At 49.5% G+C, this 23,655-nt stretch overlaps 1 protein-coding gene across 1 annotated transcript in view; it reads right to left on the bottom strand.

The window, feature by feature from the left end:
- The window catches only part of col14a1b (collagen, type XIV, alpha 1b), a gene marked incomplete at its 5' end in the record, with an annotated part of 113,270 nt that overhangs the window by 42,561 nt on the left and 47,054 nt on the right, over positions 1 to 23,655 (bottom strand). Inside the window, 2 exons of the mRNA XM_084158273.1 lie at positions 2,184 to 2,300; positions 22,675 to 22,824. Coding sequence (XP_084014399.1) covers positions 2,184 to 2,300; positions 22,675 to 22,824 — 267 coding nt within the window. The remainder of the gene's footprint in view (positions 1 to 2,183; positions 2,301 to 22,674; positions 22,825 to 23,655) is intronic.

Raw genomic sequence — 23,655 nt, 5'->3', positions numbered from 1 at the left:
TCCACATTATATTGTACAACCGCTCTTCCAGGGTTTGGATCTATTTCTTTAAGCATCAAGTGAATACCAATATCAGATTTTCAAGCAAGTGACACAAGTCAACCATCTTCTGAATTGGAGGACTAGTATTATGACAGCCATAATGATGGATGATACCAGGCGGTCTACAATGATTTTGTAACTTGATTTTTATAGGGTACAGTTGACATATTTTGTAATCACTGACAATGCAGCTGCCTAATACATAGAATTTGGAGGTGGGAGATTCTGTCAAAGTAACAGCCTCATATCAAACACATCCTCTACAGTCATTTCCAATGACTACTGTGTCTACCACTGTATTAAGTCATCAAAAAGGACAAAGCTGAATATGCACACAGTATTAACACCTATTGAACATACTAAAGCTGTGTCTTAAACATGTATCAAGACCTGTGCCTCTTACACAAACTGTTGGGGGTTATTCAAATATCTGGCAACCCGAGCAGTGGCCTTTCTCTGAGTAGAATCTCATTATGAGGTCTCATGTGGAGGTGGCGCTCTCATTTCTCACCCCAGAATTGTAATTTCGGAACCTTCCCCTTAAGGCCTCAATTTAAGCCATTTTCCCTCATACACCGAGGTGGTATTTTCTTTGGGTAATTATATATTTATCTAGCCATCATAAATCCTAATTTGGGCCTAATGCCGGCTGATGGATCTAATATTTCAGGAGCTCCCAAAGGTAATGCTGCAAAATTGCAATGTGTGAAACGCTACACGATAATAATGATGTTTGGGTCTCAGTGTTAAACTTGATGAATTGCTCACATTATTTTCCTATTTGGCAGATGATACTCATATTGGGATCAACACAGCATTGATAACACATTGACATTTTAAATGTTCCATAGCTGAAATATTCCATGCCATCTGTTGCATAGATCCTGCTATATGCTAACTGTATATTAGGATACGTTGTGAATTGAATGTCATTAACTGGCTAGAATTAGATTAATGGCAGGTTCTCTCATTAATATAGGACTTACTTCGTCTAATCATATGGATATATGGACAACTTTGAGGGCATTCAAAACTTCTCACAAACTTTAAATATCCCTTTAAGACTACTGCACTGACTGAGTAGCAAACTATCCCTTTGAAAACAACTTCCATTTCACTTCCAGACACCCACCCACACTGACAGTTGGTTGGAAGTCTCACGTCTGTGAAGTGATAATTATGACTTAGAAGGTAAAAGACTCCTAGAATATTTTCCTGAATATAATTGTTTTGCCTAATAATGTACTGCTTTGACGCAAATTCAGTATCTAATTAACTACAAGCTGAAATAGAAGTGTCTGTAACTCCCCGTCAGAGCACGTTGAACAAGAAACCCAATTGTTTTTCTTTCTCATCCTAACTTTTTCAAAAAGATGCAATGAGGTGCAATTACGGTCATCCGTATAACAAGTATATCTTGTCCCCACACACACTTGGCTAGCCAACGTTCATTTATTTAACCATAGGATATGTAAACGTCAACTCAGCTCGCCTGTTAAAAAGCCATGTAGGCCTAATGTATATGATTCTAAACTAAAACTCTAACCCAAATAATATCCCCCTTTACCAAACCTGTACAGTCTGCCCTATTGATGTTATATCTCATGCTTTATATTGTATATAATATAGCATAATATAACATGGTATATCATAGCATTTGAATATTGTTACAAATGACAATCCCCCAGTTCCTTATACAGTTCTTTTGGGGAAGTGTGAAATCCCTGTCGGGATTACAAGTGAATCGTCCTCCCTGCAGGTTTCCGTGTCCCAACCGAGATTCCCTGCCAGGAGCATAATTCCTGACCGGGATCACATGTGGATTTTAGGGGGGAGCTGACAGCCTTATCCACATGGAGATGTGTGGCCGCATGGTAATCACCTCCTTCCACTAGAGTGGCTCTGTGTCAGTGTGTGGGAATACCAATGTGGATTTGGTTGCATATAGTGTACTGTACAGTGTACGTCTACACACAGAAGTAAGGGCATACTGTCAAGGAGAGGGTGTGGATATTGTGCTGCCATGACAAATGACTTGCTTTTAGTAAGCTCAATACTGTAAAAAACTGTTGTTGGTTCAAAAGGCACAGGGCAAGTTGATGTGTATGTGTGTATGTGATTGTGTGGTGCTGGGTACTCACTGAGCAGCGACTCGATGACCACACGGTACAGAGTGGCGTGGCGGTGGGGACTCCACTGGGCACACATGCTGTTCATCCTCACCTGGTAGGTGTTCAGATTGGTCACTCCCAGGTATACTGTGACAGAGAGAAACAGGCACATTATTACTGTAATAGATCCACCTCATCACATTGGAAACCATGTCACTCCTCTGAAGGAGATACATAGTGTGAGCATGGATGCCAGATCTGCTTGAGCCCACTCCTTTGTTGTTGTCCTGCATGTGGCAGACCCACCATATCATACTGGAACCCATTTCACAATTGGCCTAAGACTGAAAATAATGTCAATGGATCAGTATACAGTAGATTGTAATGCTATACTGCAACATAGTGGATCATAATCTTGTCATCATGACTTGACTTTAACCAGAGCAGTGATGGTAAAAACACCAGTGATATTGCAGAAGTGACTAAATGATAAAGCACGAGCCCTGCAATATAAACATATCCTTAATGATAATGAGCAGACATCTATCGCCACACAGCATAATGTCGCCATTTGGGTTGGATTCTAAACATATGGGGCCTTGGCTTCCATATGGCGCGAATGTTATTTGGGGAGTTTAAATATGATGCCGGTATCTTACTCCTAATGATCAACAGTACAAATTCATTTATGCAAATGTTGCAGGCATTTCTTAATCTCATTCTTGCGTGCTGCTATGGATTTGAATATTTCAGCGGGACACACATACATTTGAAGTTTCATTCCAAAACGCTATATATCCATTTTCAGAAATGTTGGTAAATTTGCTTTTATTTTTAAAATAAATTATGAAACATATTGGTGTGTTTTTTTCACTACCTAATCAAGGGTTGTTCAATGACAGACATGTATTTGTTTAACATCTATCACTTGATGGTTTCATTTCAGATACACAAATAATGTTTTTTTGCTAAATATGTCAGAGTCAAATGTAACAAATAACTACATTTTTAACAAAGACATTTACAAATGATACATTTGTGACATCAATATATATAATGTATATTTTTTTGATTAATTAATTCATTACAGTAATATGTATGTAAAACATTTACATTTTACATTTTAGTCATTTAGTAGATGCTCTTATCCAGAGCGACTTACAGTAAGTGCATTCATCTTAAGATAGCTAGGTGAGACAACCACAGTTGTCACGACTCCCTCCGAAGCTGCCTCATCTCCTTGTTCGGGCAGGCTTTGGCGTTCGTCGTCACTGGCCTTCTAGCCACTGCCGCTCCTCTTTTCATCATTCTATTTGTTTTGTCTTGTTTTTCACACACACCTGGTACATATCCCCTCATCAGTCTCTGTATAATTATTCCCTCTGCTCCCCCATGTCTTTGTGTGTTATTGTTCCATGTGGAGGTGTCGCTAGCTCTTGTTGAGCATTATGTTACTTTTATTGCCTGGAGTTTAGAACCCTAGCGGCTGGGTCCGTGTGGAACGAGCAGTCCCTCATTGACCATTTCCAATGCAGCCTGCGTGAGGACGTCCGAAGGAAGCTAGCCTGCCGGGATACCACTCTGACCTTCGACCAACTGGTGGACATGGCCATCTGGTTGGACAACCTGCTGGCTTCAAGAGGACGTCGTGGAAGGGGCCTGCCCGTTTCACCCCCCCCTCACCCCGGCTCACGTTCAGATGGAGCTGGGTGGTGCATCGTTCAGTGAGAACGGAGGACGACAGATCCAGTGTCACTCTTGTGGCAGAAGAGGACATTCTGCTGCACAATGTCTTCTGGTTCTGGAGGTGGCAGGCAGGGCACTCTCGCGTCACCCCAGGTAGCATAAGCCCACACTCATTCAGAAAACTCTGCTGCGCATTTAACCATCCACGTCAACTTTCCTGATTACACATAGTTCCCCAGTGTAAGGCGCTGGTAGATTCAGGCGCAGCTGGGAACTTTATTGACAGGTCTTTAGCTCTTAGTCTATGTATTACATTGGTTCCCCTGTCTATTCCATTGCCCGTCAAAGCACTTGACAATCGACCATTAGGGTCAGGTTTTGTTAGGGAGGTTACCGCACCAGTCACTATGCTTACGCAGGAGACCCATAATGAGCAAATCACGTTTCATATTATTGAGTCCCTTGATTTCCCTGTTGTGTTGGGCCTTCCCTGGCTAGCACTACACAACCCCACCTTTTCATGGCCGCAGAGGGCTCTCACGGGGTGGTCGCGAGAGTGTCAGGGTAGGTGTCTAGCTGTTTCAGTTGGTGCGACCACGGTGGAAAGTACAGACAATGCCTCCACCGTGCGCATTCCCCCCGAATACCTTGCTTTGGCGCATGCCTTTTCCAAAACGCAGGCCACCAAATTACCACCCCATCGCTCGGGGGATTGCGCGATAAACCTCCGGTTAGACGCTGTGCCGCCCAGGAGTCAAGTATATCCCCTGTCGCAGACTGAAATGGAGGCTTTGGAAACATACTTCTCTGAGTCCCTGCGTCAGGGGTTCATACGTCCCTTCTCAAGTTTATTTTTAGTGAAGAAGAAAGACCGGGTTTGCGCCCTTGCATTGATTACCGTGCACTTAATAAAATTACAATTCGCTATAGTTATCCACTACCCCTCATTTCCTCTGTGATCAAATCAATGCATGGGGCGCGCTTCTTCACGAAATTAGATCTCAGGAGTGCGTACAACCTGGTGCGTGTCCAGGAAGGGGACGAATGGAAGACAGCATTTAGCACAACCACGGGGCATTATGAATACATGGTGATGCCGTACGGGTTGATGAATGCTCCATCAGTTTTCCAGTCCTTTGTGAACTCAACCCTCCTCTCCTCCCTTTCTGCATCTTTTGACTCTCTATGTCCCCTATCCTTCCGGCCGGCTCGGTCCTCCCCTCCTGCTCCGTGGCTTGACGACTCATTGCGAGCTCACAGAACAGGGCTCCGGGCAGCCGAGCGGAAATGGAGGAAAACTAGACTCCCTGCGGACCTGTCATCTTTTCACTACCTCCTCTCTACATTTTCTTCCTCTGTTTCTGCTGCTAAAACCACTTTCTACCACTCTAAATTTCTAACCCTAGGAAGCTCTTTGCCACCTTCTCCTCCCTGCTGAATCCTCCTCCCCCTCCCTCCTCCCTCTCTGTGGATGACTTCGTCAACCATTTTGAAAAGAAGGTTGACGACATCCGATCCTCATTTATTAAGTCAAATGACACTGCTGGTCCTGCTCACACTGCCCTACCCTATGACTTCTTTCTCCCCTCTCTCTCCAGATGAAATCTTGCGACTTGTGACGGCCAGCCGCCCAACAACCTGCCCACTTGACCCTATCCCCTCCTCTCTTCTCCAGACCATTTCCGGAGACCTTCTCCCTTACCTCACCTCGCTCATCAACTCATCCTTGACCGCTGGCTATGTCCCTTCCGTCTTCAAGAGAGCGAGAGTTGCACCCCTCCTCAAAAAACCTACACTCGATCCCTCCGATGTCAACAACTACAGACCAGTATCCCTTCTTTATTTTCTCTCCAAAACTCTTGAGCGTGCCGTCTCTAGCCAACTCTCCTGCTATCTCTCTCAGAATGACCTTCTTGATCCAAACTAGTCAGGTTTCAAGACTGGTCATTCAACTGAGACTGCTCTTCTCTGTGTCACGGAGGCTCTCCGCACTGCTAAAGCTAACTCTCTCTCCTCTGCTCTTATCCTTCTAGACCTATCTGCTGCCTTTGATACTGTGAACCATCAGATCCTCCTCTCCACCCTCTCCGAGTTGGGCATCTCCAGCGCTGCTCACTCTTGGATTGCGTCCTACCCAGGGACGGCTTGTTCAATAGGGCGATATGGGCGACGCACTGCCAAACGGGAAAAGGAAGGGATTTTTTTTCTAATCAATTATATCACGGCAACAGCAGTTATCAGTGTTCACGTCTGATCTGCCAGCCACTAAATGTCAAATCAGGCTAAAGTCGTGCTTCAAATGGCCCCGCCCGTTTTTTGGGCGATTTCAGTCAGGTTGAAAATCGCCCAGAAGTCTCTCATAGCCTGTCATGTAAAATCTATTTTTTTCACATTTCAAAGCTTTCAATACATTCTCTATGGGTGTCTGTGGGCATGCACTTACGCGCTTTCGTCATACGTGACGTAACGTTGAACGTAACTAAGACAATGGCGGCTAGCAGCGTCTATGTTGCGACCTGCAGTGTGGCGTTATTTTATGTTTTTAATTTGTAGACTTAGTTTACAAACATTCTGCAAACATTCTGCTTTGGACTGATCTTCGGTTTTGGACTGATCTTGTTGATCGTGTACATACCCGCTACGAACGGACTAAATAATGAAAACGCTGCTGGCAGCGGAATCCCAATACAGCTGGGAGACTTGGCTGGATGACAGAGTCCCGGACAGAGAGGTGGAGCCGGCCGGCTTCACCCTGGTCAGAGCGGACCGCGATCCTGGTAAGAGAGCGACTCTGTACCCCGAAATTGAACTGCTTTCTGTGTCATTGCGACCTTACTATCAATTCAATTCAATTTAAGGGCTTTATTGGCATGGGAAACGTGTGTTAACATTGCCAAAGCAAGGGAAGTAGATAGTAAACAAAAGTGAAATAAACAATAAATATTAACAGTAAACATTACACTCAGAAGTTTCAAAAGAATAAAGACATTTCAAATGTCATATTATGTATATATACAGTGTTGTTACAATGTGCAAATAGTTAAAGTACAAATGGGAAAATAAATAAACATAAATATGGGTTGTATTTACAATGGTGTTTGTTCTTCACTGGTTGCCCTTTTCTTGTGGCAACAGGTCACAAATCTTGCAGCTGTGATGGCACACTGTGGTTTTTCACCCAGTAGATAAGGGAGTTTATCAAAATTGGGTTTGTTTTCGAATTCTTTGTGGATCGCTGTAATCTGAGGGAAATATGTGTCTCTAATATGGTCATACATTTGGCAGGAGGTTAGGAAGTGCAGCTCAGTTTCCACCTCATTTTGTGGGCAGTGTGCACATAGCCTGTCTTCTCTTGAGAGCCAGGTCTGCCTACGGCGGCCTTTCTCAATAGCAAGGCTATGGTCACTGAGTCTGTACATAGTCAAAGCTTTCCTTAAGTTTGGGTCAGTCACAGTGGTCAGGTATTCTGCCACTGTGTACTCTCTGTTTAGGGCCAAATAGCATTCTAGTTTGCTCTGTTTTTTTGTTTGTTCTTTCCAATGTGTCAAGTAATTCTCTTTTTGTTTTCTCATGATTTGGTTGGGTCTAATTGTGTTGTTGTTGTTGTTGTTGTTGTTGTCCTGGGGCTGTGTGGGGTCTGTTTGTGTTTGTGAACAGAGGCCCAGGACAAGCTTACTTAGGGGACTCTTCTCCAAGTTCATCTCTCTGTAGGTGATGGCTTTGTTATGGAAGGTTTGGGAATCGCTTCCTTTTAAGTGGTTACTATCTGCCCCGTGAGTTCCCCCAATTGTTTGTTACCGTTGTGTACTGTTGATAATCACAAGTTTACTGGAGAACTGAGACCAAGTAGAGACTTTGGACAGGGTGGATATGGTATAATAAAGGCAGTTTATTCAGAGGTAAAGATATCTGGAATCGCGTGCACGGACTCGTTCGTGCACGCGAGTAAAGTAAAAGTGTCCTGTCTTAGGTCAGCTAGGATCACCACTCCTTGGCCACCTGCTGACAAGGCTGACAAGATAGGACTCTTTTGTCCATTGTTATAGGATAGGAACAGCATTGATTGAAAACAAACGCCCAACACAAAATGGGTCATGCACAAGATTTTAGTCAGACCAAGCTATAACATTATATATTTACTACGACAGTACATTCAACCAAAAGCTAATATAACAAAGGCATCAGAGATTATTTATAATCTGTCACAGAAACTGGAATCCATCTCCCCAGATCAGTCAATAAATGCTTCTGGTATTGACTTATATGCTGCCCCTGTCTTCATGTTGTTGCTGGACATATATTTTTTAAAATGTGTGTAGGTCACCTAAATCATCAGAAAAATTGCCCCTCCTGAGAATTTTTTCAGGAGCCGCCACTGGTCCTACCTGACAGGTCGCTCCTACCAGGTGGCGTGGCGAGAATCTGTCTCCACACCACGTGCACTCACCACTGGTGTCCCCCAGGGCTCAGTTGTAGGCCCTCTCCTATTCTCTCTATACACCAAGTCACTTGGCTCTGTCATATCCTCACATGGTCTCTCCTATCATTGCTACGCAGACGACACACAATTAATTTTCTCCTTTCCCCCTTCTGATAACCAGGTGGCGAATCGCATCTCTGCATGTATGGCAGACATATCAGTGTGGATGTCGGATCACCACCTCAAGCTGAACCTCGGATAGACGGCACTGCTCTTCCTCCCGGGGTCCTAATCCAGGCACTTGTCATCTCCCGTCTGGATTACTGCACCTCGCTGTTGGCTGGGCTCCCTGCCTGTGCCATTAAAACCCTACAACTTATCCAGAACGCTGCAGCCCGTCTGGTGTTCAACCTTCCGAAGTTCTCTCATGTCACCCCGCTCCTCCGCACACTCCACTGGCTTCCAGTTGAAGCTCGCATCTACTACAAAACCATGGTGCTTGCCTACGGAGCTGTGAGGGGAACGGCACCTCCTTACCTTCAGGCTCTGATCAGACCCTACACCCAAACGAGGGCACTACGTTCATCCACCTCTGGCCTGCTAGCCCCCCTACCTCTACGGAAGCACAGTTCCCGCTCAGCCCAGTCAAAACTATTCGCTGCTCTGGCACCCCAATTTTTTTTATTTTATTTCACCTTTATTTAACCAGGTAAACCAGTTGAGAACAATTTCTCATTTACAACTGCGACCTGGCCAAGATAAAGCAATGGTGGAACAAGCTCCCCCACGACGCCAGGACAGCGGAGTCACTGACCACCTTCCAGAGACATTTGAAACCCTACCTCTTAAAGGAATACCTGAAATAGTAAAAAAGTCATCCTTCTACACCCCCCCCCCCACCCCACCCCCCCATTAACAAAATAATTTTAAAAAATAAAAAATAAATTGGGTGGTTGTCCCACTGGCTATCATAAGTTGAATGCACCAATTTGTAAGTCGCTCTTGATAAGAGCATCTGCTAAATGACGTAAATGTAAATGTGTTTCGGGACATGCTTGGTCGCGGTGTGGTGGTCTACATTGATGACATTCTGGTGTATTCCGCTACGCGCGCCGAGCATGTGTCCCTGTTTCGCAGAGTGCTGGGCCGACTGTTGGAGCATGACCTATATGCCAAGGCAGAAAAGTGTCTGTTCTTCCAACAGTCCGTCTCCTTCCTCAGATACCACATCACCACCTCAGGTGTGGAGATGGAGGGAGACCGCATTTCAGCCGTGTGTAATTGGCCGACTGCAGCGCTTCATTGCCTTTGCCAATTACTATCGGAGGTTTATCCGGGGCATTGGAAAGGTCGCAGCTCCCATCACCTCTCTGTTGAAGGGTGGGCCTGTCACGGTTTCGGCCGAGGCTGCCTCTCTTCCTTGCTCGGGCAGGCTTCGGCGTTCGTCGTCTCCGGAATACTAGCTGCCACCGTTGTATGTTTCTATGTTCGTTTGGTCTTGTCTGGAATTGTACACCTGTTGTCGTTTAGTGTCATTAGTGTCCTATAAGTTCTTGTTGTGTTTGTCAGGTGTTGTGAGTGATTGTTCCCATTGTCGTGTTGGTGCGCTACCCGTTTCGGTGCGCTATTTGTAGCTTGCCTCCTTGTATTTTTAGGAGAGGATTTTCGCACATGTTTAGTGCGCCCGTTTGTTTACGCCTGTGTGCGCATTTTCTCGCCTCCGGGCTGTTTGGATTGTATTTTTGTGTGCTCTACTAAAGTCTTTGTTGGACTTAACTTCTGCGTCCTGCGCCTGATTCCACACCACACCCACCTACAGCACCTACTGACAGAATCACTCACCTTCTGAATGGAATCAGCAGGAGCCGCAGCAGCACAGGAGACGTTGGAGGATCGGGTTCGGGAGCAGAACGACCAGATCCTGCGGATCGGGACCGCCCTGCAGGATGTGATCAACACGCTCCAACGCTGGGAGACCCGAGGAACACCCCCAACGCCACCGTCCCTACCATCACCATCAGCAAATCAGCCCATTCCCGCTCCGGAACCCAGAGGAGTTCGACTCTCGCTCCCGAGGGCCTACGATGGGACCGCTGCCGGGTGTCAGGGCTTCCTTCTCCAGGTGGAGCTTTACCTGGCCACCGTGCACCCGGCGCCCTCGGGACACGAGAGCGTGTCCGCCCTTATCTCCTGCCTTTCCGGCAAGGCGTTAGAATGGGCCAACGCCGAGTGGAGGAGGATAGACGCGACCACCATCACTTACGCTGAGTTCTCCCGCCGCTTCAGGGCGGTGTTTGACCATCCACCAGAGGGGAAAGCGGCGGGGGAGCGTCTGTTCTGCCTCCGGCAGGGGAAGAGGAGTGCCCAGGAGTTCGCGTTGGAATTCCGTACTCTAGCGGCGGATGCAGGGTGGAATGAGCGGGCCCTCATCGATCACTACCGCTGTAGTCTACGTGAGGACGTCCGTCGGGAGCTGGCCTGTCAGGACACCAGCCTCTCTTTCGACCAGTTAGTCGACATGTCCATCAGGCTGGACACCCTGCTGGCTACCCGCGGACGTCCCGAGGGAGGTCCGTCCATTTCACCCTCCAGCGTCTCCGAGCCGAGCCCCATGGAGCTCGGGGGCGCTGGCGCTAGAGAGAGGAGGGGTCGGAGTACGAGGGGGTCCATCTCCTGCACCAACTGTGGTCGGGGAGGACACACCACGGCTAGGTGCTGGGGATGGCCTCCTAGGGGAGAAGACGACAGGCCCCACACTGGGGAGTCCTTCCAGGTGAGTAGGCGCCCCACTCACCCAGAGCTCTCTGTTGCGCACTTCTGTATACCTGTGCGTTTTCCACAGGTAGCACCTCATTCCCAGCATAAGGCGCTGGTAGATTCAGGCGCGGCTGGGAATTTTATTGATAAGAAATGTTGTTTAGCCTTAGGGATTCCCCTTCTCCCTGTTGACGTCCCCTTCCCCGTTCATGCCCTAGATAGCCGTCCGTTGGGATCGGGCTTGATCAGGGAGGTCACGGCGCCACTTAGGATGTGTGCGCAGGGGGGTCTTCAGGAGATGATCCAGCTATTTCTGATCGACTCGCCTGCGTATCCGGTGGTGCTGGGCATGCCCTGGTTGAGTAACCATAACCCGTTCATTTCGTGGCAGGAGAGGGCTCTGATGGAGTGGTCTGCCCAGTGTGTGGGTCGATGTTTAGGCGTTTCCGTAGGGGCTACCTCGGTGGAGAGTCCAAACCAGGTGCCCACATTGCACGTTCCCCCTGAGTATGGGGATTTGGCTATTGTGTTCAGTAAGTCGAGGGCGACGCAGTTGCCTCCCCATAGGCAGGGAGATTGTGCGATAGACCTCCAGGCAGGAGCTGCGCTCCCACGGAGCCATGTGTATCCTCTGTCTCAGGAGGAGAAGAGAGCTATGGAGACTTACATAGACGAATCTCTGAGACAAGGATACATACGGCCCTCCACTTCCCCTGCGTCCTCGAGTTTCTTTTTTGTGAAGAAAAAGGACGGTGGGTTACGCCCGTGCATTGATTACCGTGGTCTCAATCAGATCACGGTGAAGTACAGTTATCCACTCCCGCTGATTGCGACCATGACGGAGTCATTGCACGGGGCGCGTTTCTTCACTAAATTAGATCTCAGGAGCGCGTACAACTTGGTGCGCATTAGGGGGGGCGATGAATGGAAGACAGCCTTTAGTACCACCTCGGGCCATTACGAGTATCTTGTCATGCCATACGGGTTGATGAACGCTCCTTCAGTTTTCCAATCATTCGTAGATGAGATCTTCAGGGACATGCAGGGGCAGGGGGTGGTCGTGTACATAGATGACATTCTCGTGTACTCGTCTACCCGAGTCGAGCATGTGGCACTGGTGCGCCGAGTGTTGCGGAGGCTGTTGGAGCACGACCTGTATGTCAAGGCAGAGAAGTGTCTGTTTTTCCAGGAGTCGGTCTCCTTTTTGGGTTATCAGTTGTCTGCGTCAGGGGTGAAGATGGAGGTAGACCGGGTGTCAGCCGTGCGTAATTGGCAAACGCCAACCACTGTGAAGGAGGTGCAGCAGTTTTGGGGTTTGCGAATTACTACCGGAGGTTTATCCGGGGTTTTGGACAGGTGGCAGCTCCCATAACGTCTCTTTTGAAGGGGGGTCCGGTGCGTCTGCAGTGGTCAGCCGAGGCGGACAGGGCGTTTGGGAGGCTGAAGGACCTGTTTACCTCGGCTCCGGTGCTGGCGCATCCGGATCCCTCTTTACCATTTCAGGTAGAGGTGGACGCGTCAGAGGCCGGTATAGGAGCCGTGCTTTCGCAACGGTCCGGCACGCCACCTAAACTCCGCCCCTGTGCTTTTTATTCCAAGAAGCTCAGTCCGGCGGAGCGAAATTATGACGTAGGGGACAGGGAGCTGTTAGCCGTGGTACAGGCCCTAAAGGTGTGGAGGCACTGGCTTGAGGGGGCTCAACACCCTTTCCTCATTTTGACGGACCACCGTAACCTGGAGTACATCCGGGCAGCTAGGAGACTAAACCTTCGCCAGGCGCGGTGGAATATATTTTTGACCCGGTTCATATTTAAGATCACATACATCCCTGGGTCACAGAACGGTAAGGCAGACGCGCTGTCTCGGCGGTATGACACGGAGGAGAGGTCCGTGGAGCCCACTCCCATACTGCCGGAGTCTTGTCTGGTGGCACCGGTAGTGTGGGAGGTCGATGCTGAACTCGAGCGGGCGCTGCGCACCGACCCTAGTCCACCTCAATGCCCGGAGGGTCGGAAGTACGTTCCGCTCGAGGTTCGGGATCGATTGATCTATTGGGCTCACACGTCACCCTCCTCTGGACATCCTGGTATCGGCCGGACAGTGCACTGCCTTAGTGCTAAGTACTGGTGGCCCACGTTGGCGAGGGATGTGAGGGTTTATGTCTCCTCCTGCTCGGTGTGCGCCCAGTGTAAGGCGCCTAGACATCTGCCTAGGGGTAAGTTACTACCCCTGCCCGTTCCACAACGACCATGGTCTCACCTCTCGGTGGATTTCATCACTGACCTTCCTCCCTCACAGGGGAATACTACTATACTGGTCGTTGTGGACCGGTTCTCTAAGGCCTGTCGTTTGCTCCCTATGCCGGGCCTTCCTACGGCCCTACAGACCGCCGAAGCGCTATTCACCCATGTTTTCCGGCACTACGGGGTACCCGAGGATATTGTGTCTGATCGAGGTCCCCAATTTACCTCCAGAGTCTGGAAAGCCTTTATGGAGCGGTTGGTGGTCTCGGTGAGCCTCACTTCGGGTTACCATCCGGAGAGTAATGGGCAGGTGGAACGTGTGAACCAGGATGTGGGTAGGTTTCTTAGAACATACTGCCGGGACCGGCCGGAGGAGTGGGCAAGGTACGTTCCCTGGGCAGAAATGGCCCAGAATTCCCTACGCCATTCCTCCACTAACCTAACCCCTTTCCAATGTGTGTTAGGTTACCAGCCGGTTCTGGCACCTTGGCAGCAGAGCCAGATCGAGGCTCCTGCGGTGGATGAGTGGGTGCGGCGCTCGGAGGAGACATGGAACGCTGCACACGTCCACCTGCAGCGGGCCCTCCGTCGTCAAAAGGCGAGCGCCGATCTCCACCGCAGTGAGGGACCGGTGTACGCACCTGGTGATCGAGTCTGGCTCTCTACCAGAAACCTGCCCCTCCGCCTGCCCTGTCGGAAACTGGGTCGGCGGTTTGTAGGGCCATTTAAAGTCCTGGGAAGATTGAACGAGGTGTGTTACAGATTACAACTACCTGTTGAGTATAAAAGAATTAACCCCTCGTTCCATGTGTCTCTTCTCAGGCCGGTGGTAGCTGACCCACTCCAAGAAAATGAGATCAGGGAGACTCCTCCGCCCCCATTGGACATCGAGGGGGCACCGGCGTACTCAGTGCGGTCCATCTTGGATTCGAGACGTCGGATGGGGGGTCTCCAATATCTAGTGGAGTGGGAGGGGTACGGCCCGGAGGAACGGTGCTGGGTGCCGAGGGGAGACATTTTGGACCCGTCTCTCCTGACGGAATTCCATCGTAGTCACCCGACGCGCCCTGCTCCGCGTCCTCCTGGTCGTCCCCGAGGCCGGAGTCGGCGCACGTCTGGAGCCGCGCGTCAAGGGGGGGGTACTGTCACGGTTTCGGCCGAGGCTGCCTCTCTTCCTTGCTCGGGCAGGCTTCGGCGTTCGTCGTCTCCGGAATACTAGCTGCCACCGTTGTATGTTTCTATGTTCGTTTGGTCTTGTCTGGAATTGTACACCTGTTGTCGTTTAGTGTCATTAGTGTCCTATAAGTTCTTGTTGTGTTTGTCAGGTGTTGTGAGTGATTGTTCCCATTGTCGTGTTGGTGCGCTACCCGTTTCGGTGCGCTATTTGTAGCTTGCCTCCTTGTATTTTTAGGAGAGGATTTTCGCACATGTTTAGTGCGCCCGTTTGTTTACGCCTGTGTGCGCATTTTCTCGCCTCCGGGCTGTTTGGGATTGTATTTTTGTGTGCTCTACTAAAGTCTTTGTTGGACTTAACTTCTGCGTCCTGCGCCTGATTCCACACCACACCCACCTACAGCACCTACTGACAGGGCCGTCCCGGCTCCGCTGGTCTGCTGAGGCTGACAGGGCTTTCAGTAACCTGAAGGCTCTGTTCACCTCAGCCCCGGTACTGGCCCATCCCAATACATCATTACCGTCCGTAGTGGAGGTGGATGCGTCCGAGGTAGGGGCTGTCCTATTACAATGCTCGGGCACGCCACCCAAGCTCCGCCCCTGTGCCTTTTTCTTTAAGAAGCTCAGCCCGGCAGAGCAGAACTATGATGTTGGTGATCAGGAGCTGTTGGCTGTTGTCAGAGCCCTGACTGCGTGGAGGCACTGGCTCGAGGGGGCGAAACACCCTTTCCTCGTCTGGACTGACCACCGTAACCTGGAGTACATCCGGGCAGCGAGCTTGCTGAACTCTCGCCAGGCCAGGTGGGCCTTGTTCTTCACCCGGTTTGATTTCACACTGTCATACATACCAGGCACAAAGAACGTGAAGGCAGACACACTGTCACGGCTGTACGACACAGAGGAGAGGCCCATAGACAACACCCCCATACTCCCGGCCTCCTGCATTGTGGCGCCGGTATTGTGGGCGTTGGACGCGGACATAGAGCGGGCGTTACACACAGAGCCATCTCCACCTCAGTGCCCAGCTGGGCTGCAGTACATGCCGTCTATTGTCCGTGATCGTCTTATCTATTGGGCACACACGTCCCCCTCCTCTGGTCACCCAGGCATCGGCCGTACAGTGCGCTGCCTGACCGGGAAGTACTGGTGGCCTACCTTGGCTAAGGACGTGAGGGTGTATGTCTCCTCCTGCTCAGTGTGCGCCCAGAGTAAGGCACCTAGGTACCCTCCAGCGGGTAAGTTACATCCCTTACCAGTTCCAGAATGGCCATGGTCCCACTTATCGATTGACTTCTTAACTGATCTTCCCCTCTCTCAGGGTAACACCACCATCCTGGTTGTTGTGGACCGCTTTTCCAAAGCCTGCCGCCTCCTTCCTCTCCCCGTCTCCCCACAGCCCTGCAAACTGCGGAAGCCCTATTTACTAACGTCTTCCGGCACTACGGGATGCCAGAGGACATAGTGTCTGACCGGGGTCCCCAGTTTATGTCTCGGGTCTGGCTCTCGACCCGGAACCTGCCCCTCTGCCTGTCCTGCCAGAAGCTGAGCCCACGGTTTATGAGGCCATTCAAAGTCCTGAGGAGAGTATACGAGGTTACGTATAGGTTACTACTCCCTCCTGATTACCGTATTAACCCCTCGTTTCACGTGTCTCTCCTCAGGCCAGTGGTGGCTGGTCCGCTCAAGGAGTCTGAGGTGTGGGAGGTCCCTCCGCCCCCTCTGGACATCGAGGGGGCCCCGGCGTACTCCGTCCATTCCATCCTGGATTCGAGGCGTCGGGTGGGGGGCCTTCAGTACCTCGTGGAGTGGGAGGGGTACGGTCCGGAGGAACGGTGCTGGGTCCCGGTGAGGGATGTCCTCGATCCCTCCCTGTTGCGGGATTTCCACAGTCGCCATTCGGCTCGCCCTGCTTTGCGTCCTCCTGGCCGTCCCCGAGGCCGGTGTCGGCGCACTGCTGGAGTTGCGCGTCAAGGGTAGGGTACTGTCACGACTTCCTCCGAAGCTGCTTCCTCTCTTTGTTCAAGCAGGCTTCGGCGTTCGTCGTCACCGGCCTTCTAGCCGCTGCCGCTCCTCATCTCATCATTCCATTTGTTTTGTCTCGTTTTTAAACACACCTGGTTCATATCCCCTCATCAGTACCTGTATAAGTATTCCCTCTGCCCCCCATGTCTTTGTGTGTGATTGTTTATTGTGGAGGTGACGATAGCTCGGTGGAGCTTTCTATATTTGTATCGCTGGGATATTCACCTGTGTGCTCTGTTTTCTCCAGTGCGCCGTTATACCGCACTGTAGTGTTTTACGCATTACTGCGTACCGCTGTATTTGCCGAATAAACCATTTATTCTGTGATTTACCCTCCTGCGCCTGACTCCGTCCAAATCACCTGCTACACCATTCCAGCTAAACAATGGATATATAAATATATTAATAAAAAATCTGAGAACAGTAATATTTTACACACACATGAAAGTACCCATAAGCAATAATTTCTGAAAAAACACAAATGTGAAAAATTGGTGGATATAGCGTTTTGGAAATAAACTCTTCAATTATTTTGGGGAGTTTGGAGTAAATTATGTCATTGTTTTGCATTCAGAGTCACGAAAACAAATGTACCCACAACTGTTTGGTAAATAATCTAATCTGCATATCTTGGAACATGCACATTTCACAATGCATATGAATAAATGAATCATGTTTACACAGGTAGACTGTGTTACATAATACATAACATACAATATAACAATTCATTAACTTTCACAAAATAACTATACACATAAATACCTGTAAAACAAGGAGATCTTGAACATGACTTTGAGCTATCCCCATGTTCTCTTATTATAGTGCAGTATTCATTAACATGCTCACTGTATGTCAGAGTCAGGCATCACACTCCACCCAAGAGACACCCCTATCCTGATTGCTATATCTCTATCTGCCCTTCAAATAATGCGCTACCCAAGCACGTCTTACTTAATTATCATGCACAAGGTGATATCATAGTTATATGCAAACGAATGCGAGTCTCTAGTTTCCACTCCCCCCTACAATTTGATTATCTGGGAGCTGCCAACCCTAATAAGACAATGATCTCTGTTACAGTGCTGAGTCGCTGACACTGGTACTACATTAGGCACGCCTGCCTGGCCACTTGATATCATTGTGGCGTCTGCAGTCTCCGATGGAGTGAAGCTGTGCTACTCAATAATTCACACTGATTCAATCTCAGACAGTTCCAGTTGACCTACATGTGATCCAAACGATGCTTGATGGGAAAGTTAGGGATTGGAATTAGAGAGGGAGGCAGGTAGCCTAGCGTTTAAGAGTATTGGGCCAGTAACCGAAAGGTCACCGAGCCGACTAGATGAAAAATCTATTGATGTGCCCTTGAGCAAGGCACTGAACCCTAATTGCTACTGTAAGTCGCTTTGGATAAGAGCGTCTGGTAAATGTAGAGAGGGGCCTAACTTAACCTTATGATACAATAGCCATGGAAATAAGATGATAAATAACAGCAGCGTATTTGTCACGATCGTCGTTAAGAGAGGAGGACCAAGGCGCAGCGTGATGAACGAACATGTTTATTTATCATTAGCGATAAACACGGACAGTAAACAAAAACAACAAATGACTCGTAACGTCCTAGGTAACATAGACCAACACGGAACAAGAACCCACAAACACAAAGGGAAAACCAGACAGTTTAAATATGGCTCCCAATCAGAGACAACCAGCCACAGCTGACACTCGTTGCCTCTGATTGGGAGTCACTCAGGCCAACATAGAAATAAACAAACCAGAACTCCCAACATCGAAATACACCACATAGAAAGAACACACCCTGGCTCAACATCTAGAGTCCCAGAGCCAGGGTGTTACAGTACCCCCCCCTAAAGGCGCGGACTGCGACCGCGCCTCAACTAGAGCAAAACAGGGGAGGGCTGGGTGGGCATTCCTCCTCGGCGGCGGTTCTGGCTCCGGCCTTGCCCACCACCCTCCAATAAACCCCCCATAGCGTCCCTGGTCCGGTCTGGCCCCGCTGGCTGGAGCTGAACTGGACGTAGCAGGAGCGGTTAGCTTCAGCTCCGTAGTGGAGCAGTTGACCGGTACCTTACCAGGCACCGGTGACCCAGGCATGGGTTGTGCTGGACTGACGACACGCACCCCTGGCTTGGTGCGTGGAGCCGGAACGGGCCGGACCGGGCTGACGACTCGCACCCCTGGCTTGGTGCGTGGAGTAGGAACGGGCCGAACCGGGCTGACGACTCGCACCCCTGGCTTGGTGCGTGGAGTAGGAACGGGCCGGACCGGGCTGACGATGCGCACCCCTGGCTTGGTGCGTGGAGTAGGAACAGGCCGGACCGGGCTGGCGACGCACACCGTAGGCTTGGTGCGAGGAGCAGGGACAGGCCGGACCGGGCTGACGATGCGCAACCCTGGCTTGGTGCGTGGAGTAGGAACAGGCCGGACCGGGCTGGCGACGCACACCGTAGGCTTGGTGCGAGGAGCAGGGACAGGCCGGACCGGGCTGGCGACGCACACCATAGGCTTGGTGCGAGGAGCAGGGACAGGCCGGACCGGGCTGGCGACGCACACCGTAGGCTTGGTGCGTGGAGCAGGGACAGGCCGGGCCGGGCTGGCGACGCACACCGTAGGCTTGGTGCGAGGAGCAGGGACAGGCCGGACCGGGCTGGCGACGCACCCCGTAGGCTTGGTGCGAGGAGCAGGGACAGGCCGGACCGGGCTGGCGACGCACACCGTAGGCTTGGTGCGTGGAGCAGGGACAGGCCGGGCCGGGCTGTGGAGACGGATAGGAGACCTGGAGTGAAGAGCTGCCACAACCCGTCCTGGCTGAATGCCTACCTTCACACACTCTGTGTGAGGCATCAGCACAGGACGTACAGGGCTGTGTACCCGTACTGGCATAACAGCACGTGACACTGGCGCAGGATATCCGGGACCGAGGAGAGGCACTGGAGGCCACGAGCGCTGAGCCGGCACACTCCGTCCTGGCTGCATGCCCACCTTCGCACAACCCGTGCGGGGTGCTCGCACAGGACGTACCGGACTATGCCGGACCACTCGTGGCACAGTACGCAGCTCCGCATACCCCGGAACCTGACCAGTCTCATGCTGCCATGCCTGAGTACGGGGAGTTGGCTCTGCTCTCCATCCAGGCTCCGCCAACCTGCCTTCTGGCCCCCCAAACCCGGTGGCCTCCTCTCCAAATCGCCCTGTGGCAGCCTCCTGCTGCCCAGCCGCCCATGCCGTGTGTCCCCCCCAAAATTTTTTTTGGGGTTGCCTCTCGTCCGTCCGACGATGACACTGCTGACGCCGCTGCTCCTCTCTCACCAGGGCCTTAATCCTAGCCCATGGCCCTTTGCCCCCGAGCATGTCCTCCCAGGACCACGATTTGCCCACCTGGGCCATCGCCAACCTCTCCATCTCCTTTCCCGGCGCTTCCTCCCATGTCCAGTCTGCCTGCTCCTGGACACGCTGCTTGGTCCTTGTATGGTGGGTTCTTCTGTCACGATCGTCGTTAAGAGAGGAGGACCAAGGCGCAGCGTGATGAACGAACATGTTTATTTATCATTAGCGATAAACACGGACAGTAAACAAAAACAACAAACGACTCGTAACGTCCTAGGTAACATAGACCAACACGGAACAAGAACCCACAAACACAAAGGGAAAACCAGACTGTTTAAATATGGCCCCCAATCAGAGACAACCAGCCACAGCTGACACTCGTTGCCTCTGATTGGGAGTCACTCAGGCCAACATAGAAATAAACAAACCAGAACTCCCAACATCGAAATACACCACATAGAAAGAACACACCCTGGCTCAACATCTAGAGTCCCAGAGCCAGGGTGTTACAGTATTTGACGTACAGTGAGGGAAAAAAGTATTTGATCCCCTGCTGATTTTGTACGTTTGCCCACTGACAAAAAATTATCAGTCTATAATTTTAATGGTAGGTTTATTTGAACAGTGAGAGACAGAATAACAACAAAAAAATCCAGAAAAACTAATGTCAAAAATGTTATAAATTGATTTGCATTTTAATGAGGGAAATAAGTATTTGACCCGCTCTCAATCAGAAAGATTTCTGGCTCCCAGGTGTCTTTTATACAGGTAACGAGCTGAGATTAGGAGCACACTCTTAAAGGGAGTGCTCCTAATCTCAGCTTGTTACCTGTATAAAAGACACCTGTCCACAGAAGCAATCAATCAATCAGATTCCAAACTCTCCACCATGGGCCAAGACCAAAGAGCTCTCCAAGGATATCAGGGACAAGATTGTAGACCTACACAAGGCTGGAATGGGCTACAAGACCATCGCCAAGCAGCTTGGTGAGAAGGTGACAACAGTTGGTGCGATTATTCACAAATGGAAGAAACACAAAAGAACTGTCAATCTCCCTCGGCCTGGGGCTCCATGCAAGATCTCACCTCGTGGAGTTGCAATGATCATGAGAACGGTGAGGACTCAGCCCAGAACTACACGGGAGGATCTTGTCAATGATCTCAAGGCAGCTGGGACCATAGTCACCAAGAAACAATTGGTAACACACTACGCCGTGAAGGACTGAAATCCTGCAGCGCCTGCAAGGTTCCCCTGCTCAAGAAAGCACATATACAGGCCCGTCTGAAGTTTGCCAATGAACATCTGAATGATTCAGAGGAGAACTGGGTGAAAGTGTTGTGGTCAGATGAGACCAAAATCGAGCTCTTTGGTATCAACTCAACTCGCCGTGTTTGGAGGAGGAGGAATGCTGCCTATGACCCCAAGAACACCATTCCCACCGTCAAACATGGAGGTGGAAACATTATGCTTTTGGGGTGTTTTTCTGCTAAGGGGACAGGATAACTTCACCGCATCAAAGGGACGATGGACGGGGCCATGTACCGTCAAAACTTGGGTGAGAACCTCCTTCCCTCAGCCAGGGCATTGAAAATGGGTCATGGATGGGTATTCCAGCATGACAATGACCCAAAACACACGGCCAAGGCAACAAAGGAGTGGCTCAAGAAGAAGCACATTAAGGTCCTGGAGTGGCCTAGCCAGTCTCCAGACCTTAATCCCATAGATAATCTGTGGAGGGAGCTGAACGTTCTAGTTGCCAAACGTCAGCCTCGAAACCTTAATGACTTGGAGAAGATCTGCAAAGAGGAGTGGGACAAAATCCCTCCTGAGATGTGTGCAAACCTGGTGGCCAACTACAACAAACGTCTGACCTCTGTGATTGCATCTACTACAAGACCATGGTGCTTGCCTACGGAGCTGTGAGGGGAACGGCACCTCCTTACCTTCAGGCTCTGATCAGACCCTACACCCAAACGAGGGCACTACGTTCATCCACCTCTGGCCTGCTAGCCCCCCTACCTCTACGGAAGCACAGTTCCCGCTCAGCCCAGTCAAAGCTATTCGCTGCTCTGGCACCCCAATGGTGGAACAAGCTCCCCCACGACGCCAGGACAGCGGAGTCACTGACCACCTTCCCGGAGACACTTGAAACCCTACCTCTTTAAGGAATACCTGGAATAGTATAAAAGTAATCATTCTACCCCTCCCTCCCCCACCCCCCCCCCATAAAAAAAAGAAGGAAAAAAAAGAAAAGTGGTTGTCCCACTGGCTATCATAAGTTGAATGCACCAATTTGTAAGTCGCTCTGGATAAGAGCGTCTGCTAAATGATGTAAATGTAAATGTAATTGCCAACAAGGGTTTTGCCACCAAGTACTGTCATGTTTTGCAGAGGGGTCAAATACTTATTTCCATCATTAAAATGCAAATCAATTTATAACATTTTTGACATGCGTTTTTCTGGATTTTTATGTTGTTATTCTGTCTCTCACTGTTCAAATAAACCTACCATTAAAATTATAGACTGATCATGTCTTTGTCAGTGGGCAAACGTACAAAATCAGCAGGGGATCAAATACTTTTTTCCCTCACTGTACATGGTGCCCCAATCACCTTGACCAGAAAGTGTTTGATAAGTTTAATAAAGGTTGTTATGCACCCGTAGGCACAAAGAGGATAAATAAGTAAGTAATTATGCAGTCACAGTATACACAGTATCCATTCTGGAGTCCTGTTCTACCTGGAGGCGCTGTGTTAAATAAGTTGAATAATTGAATAATTAAATAATCGATTCATTAACTGTTTATTATGCATATGCAAAGTATCCATTCTCGAGTCCCATTCTACCTGGGGCTACTGATAATATACTCACATGTCCTGGCCTTGCCAGTGAGGGCCTCGCTGGAGCCGGTGGTGTAGGAGGCGATGACCCTGACACCGTACTCTGTACCGCTCATTAGGTTCAGGATCAGCATGGTGTTCACGTCCTCGCCCACAAAGGTCTCCAGAGCAGGTCCCGCAGCTGTGGAGAAGAGAGGGGTTGGTGTGTGTGTGTGTGAGAGAAAGAGCTCACATTCACCACCACACATACTACAGCACACTGCTTGCAGAACTCTTGGGCTACTCTCACCTAAGGAGCATTTAAGACCTTATTGATTTTTTGCAGCTGACCGTGATTGCTAGAATTTCATGAATACTGCATTGTATTAAGAGTGGTGGAGTTTGAGTGTAGTGGGTTGTCAGTCAGAAAACAGCTTTAGACATCATTGTGTGGAATGTTTTAAACATGTTTTGTGTCAAGGCGGTTTTGCCCTCTAGCAGATATATAAATAGAGTGGTAGGAATTTCTCTATTAATAAGCATTTGGTGCTTAGAAGGTGATGAACTGACCAGATCACATGTGAGTGGGATCACAAGCGTAGGAGGTGGCCCAGAAGATCATCCTTTGTAGTTAACACAATATATTGAATGAGGGTTCATGCACTTTCCCACCGTGTGTGTGTGTGTGTGTGTGTGTGTGTGTGTGTGTGTGTAGGAGTAGTTGTAGTAGTAATAGTAATAGTATTAGTAGTAGTAGTAGTAGTAGTAGTATTAGTAGTACTAGCAGTAGTAGTAGTAGTAGTAGTAATGGTATTAGTAGTAGTATTAGTAATATTAGCATTAGTAGTAGTAGTAGTAGTAGTAGTAGTAGTAGTAGTAGTACTAGCAGCAGCAGCAGTAGTAGTAGTAGTAGTAGTAGTAGTAGTAGTAGTAGTAGTAGTAGTGGTATTAGTAGTAGTAGTAGTATTAGTAGTACTAGCAGTAGTAGTAGTAATAGTATTAGTAGAGTATTAGTAATATTAGCATTAGTAGT

The sequence above is a fragment of the Coregonus lavaretus genome (genome assembly GCF_964263955.1).
Source record: "Coregonus lavaretus genome assembly, chromosome: 3".
In the NCBI taxonomy this organism is placed as follows: domain Eukaryota; kingdom Metazoa; phylum Chordata; class Actinopteri; order Salmoniformes; family Salmonidae; genus Coregonus; species Coregonus lavaretus.
This window is presented reverse-complemented; position numbering and strand designations above follow the sequence as displayed.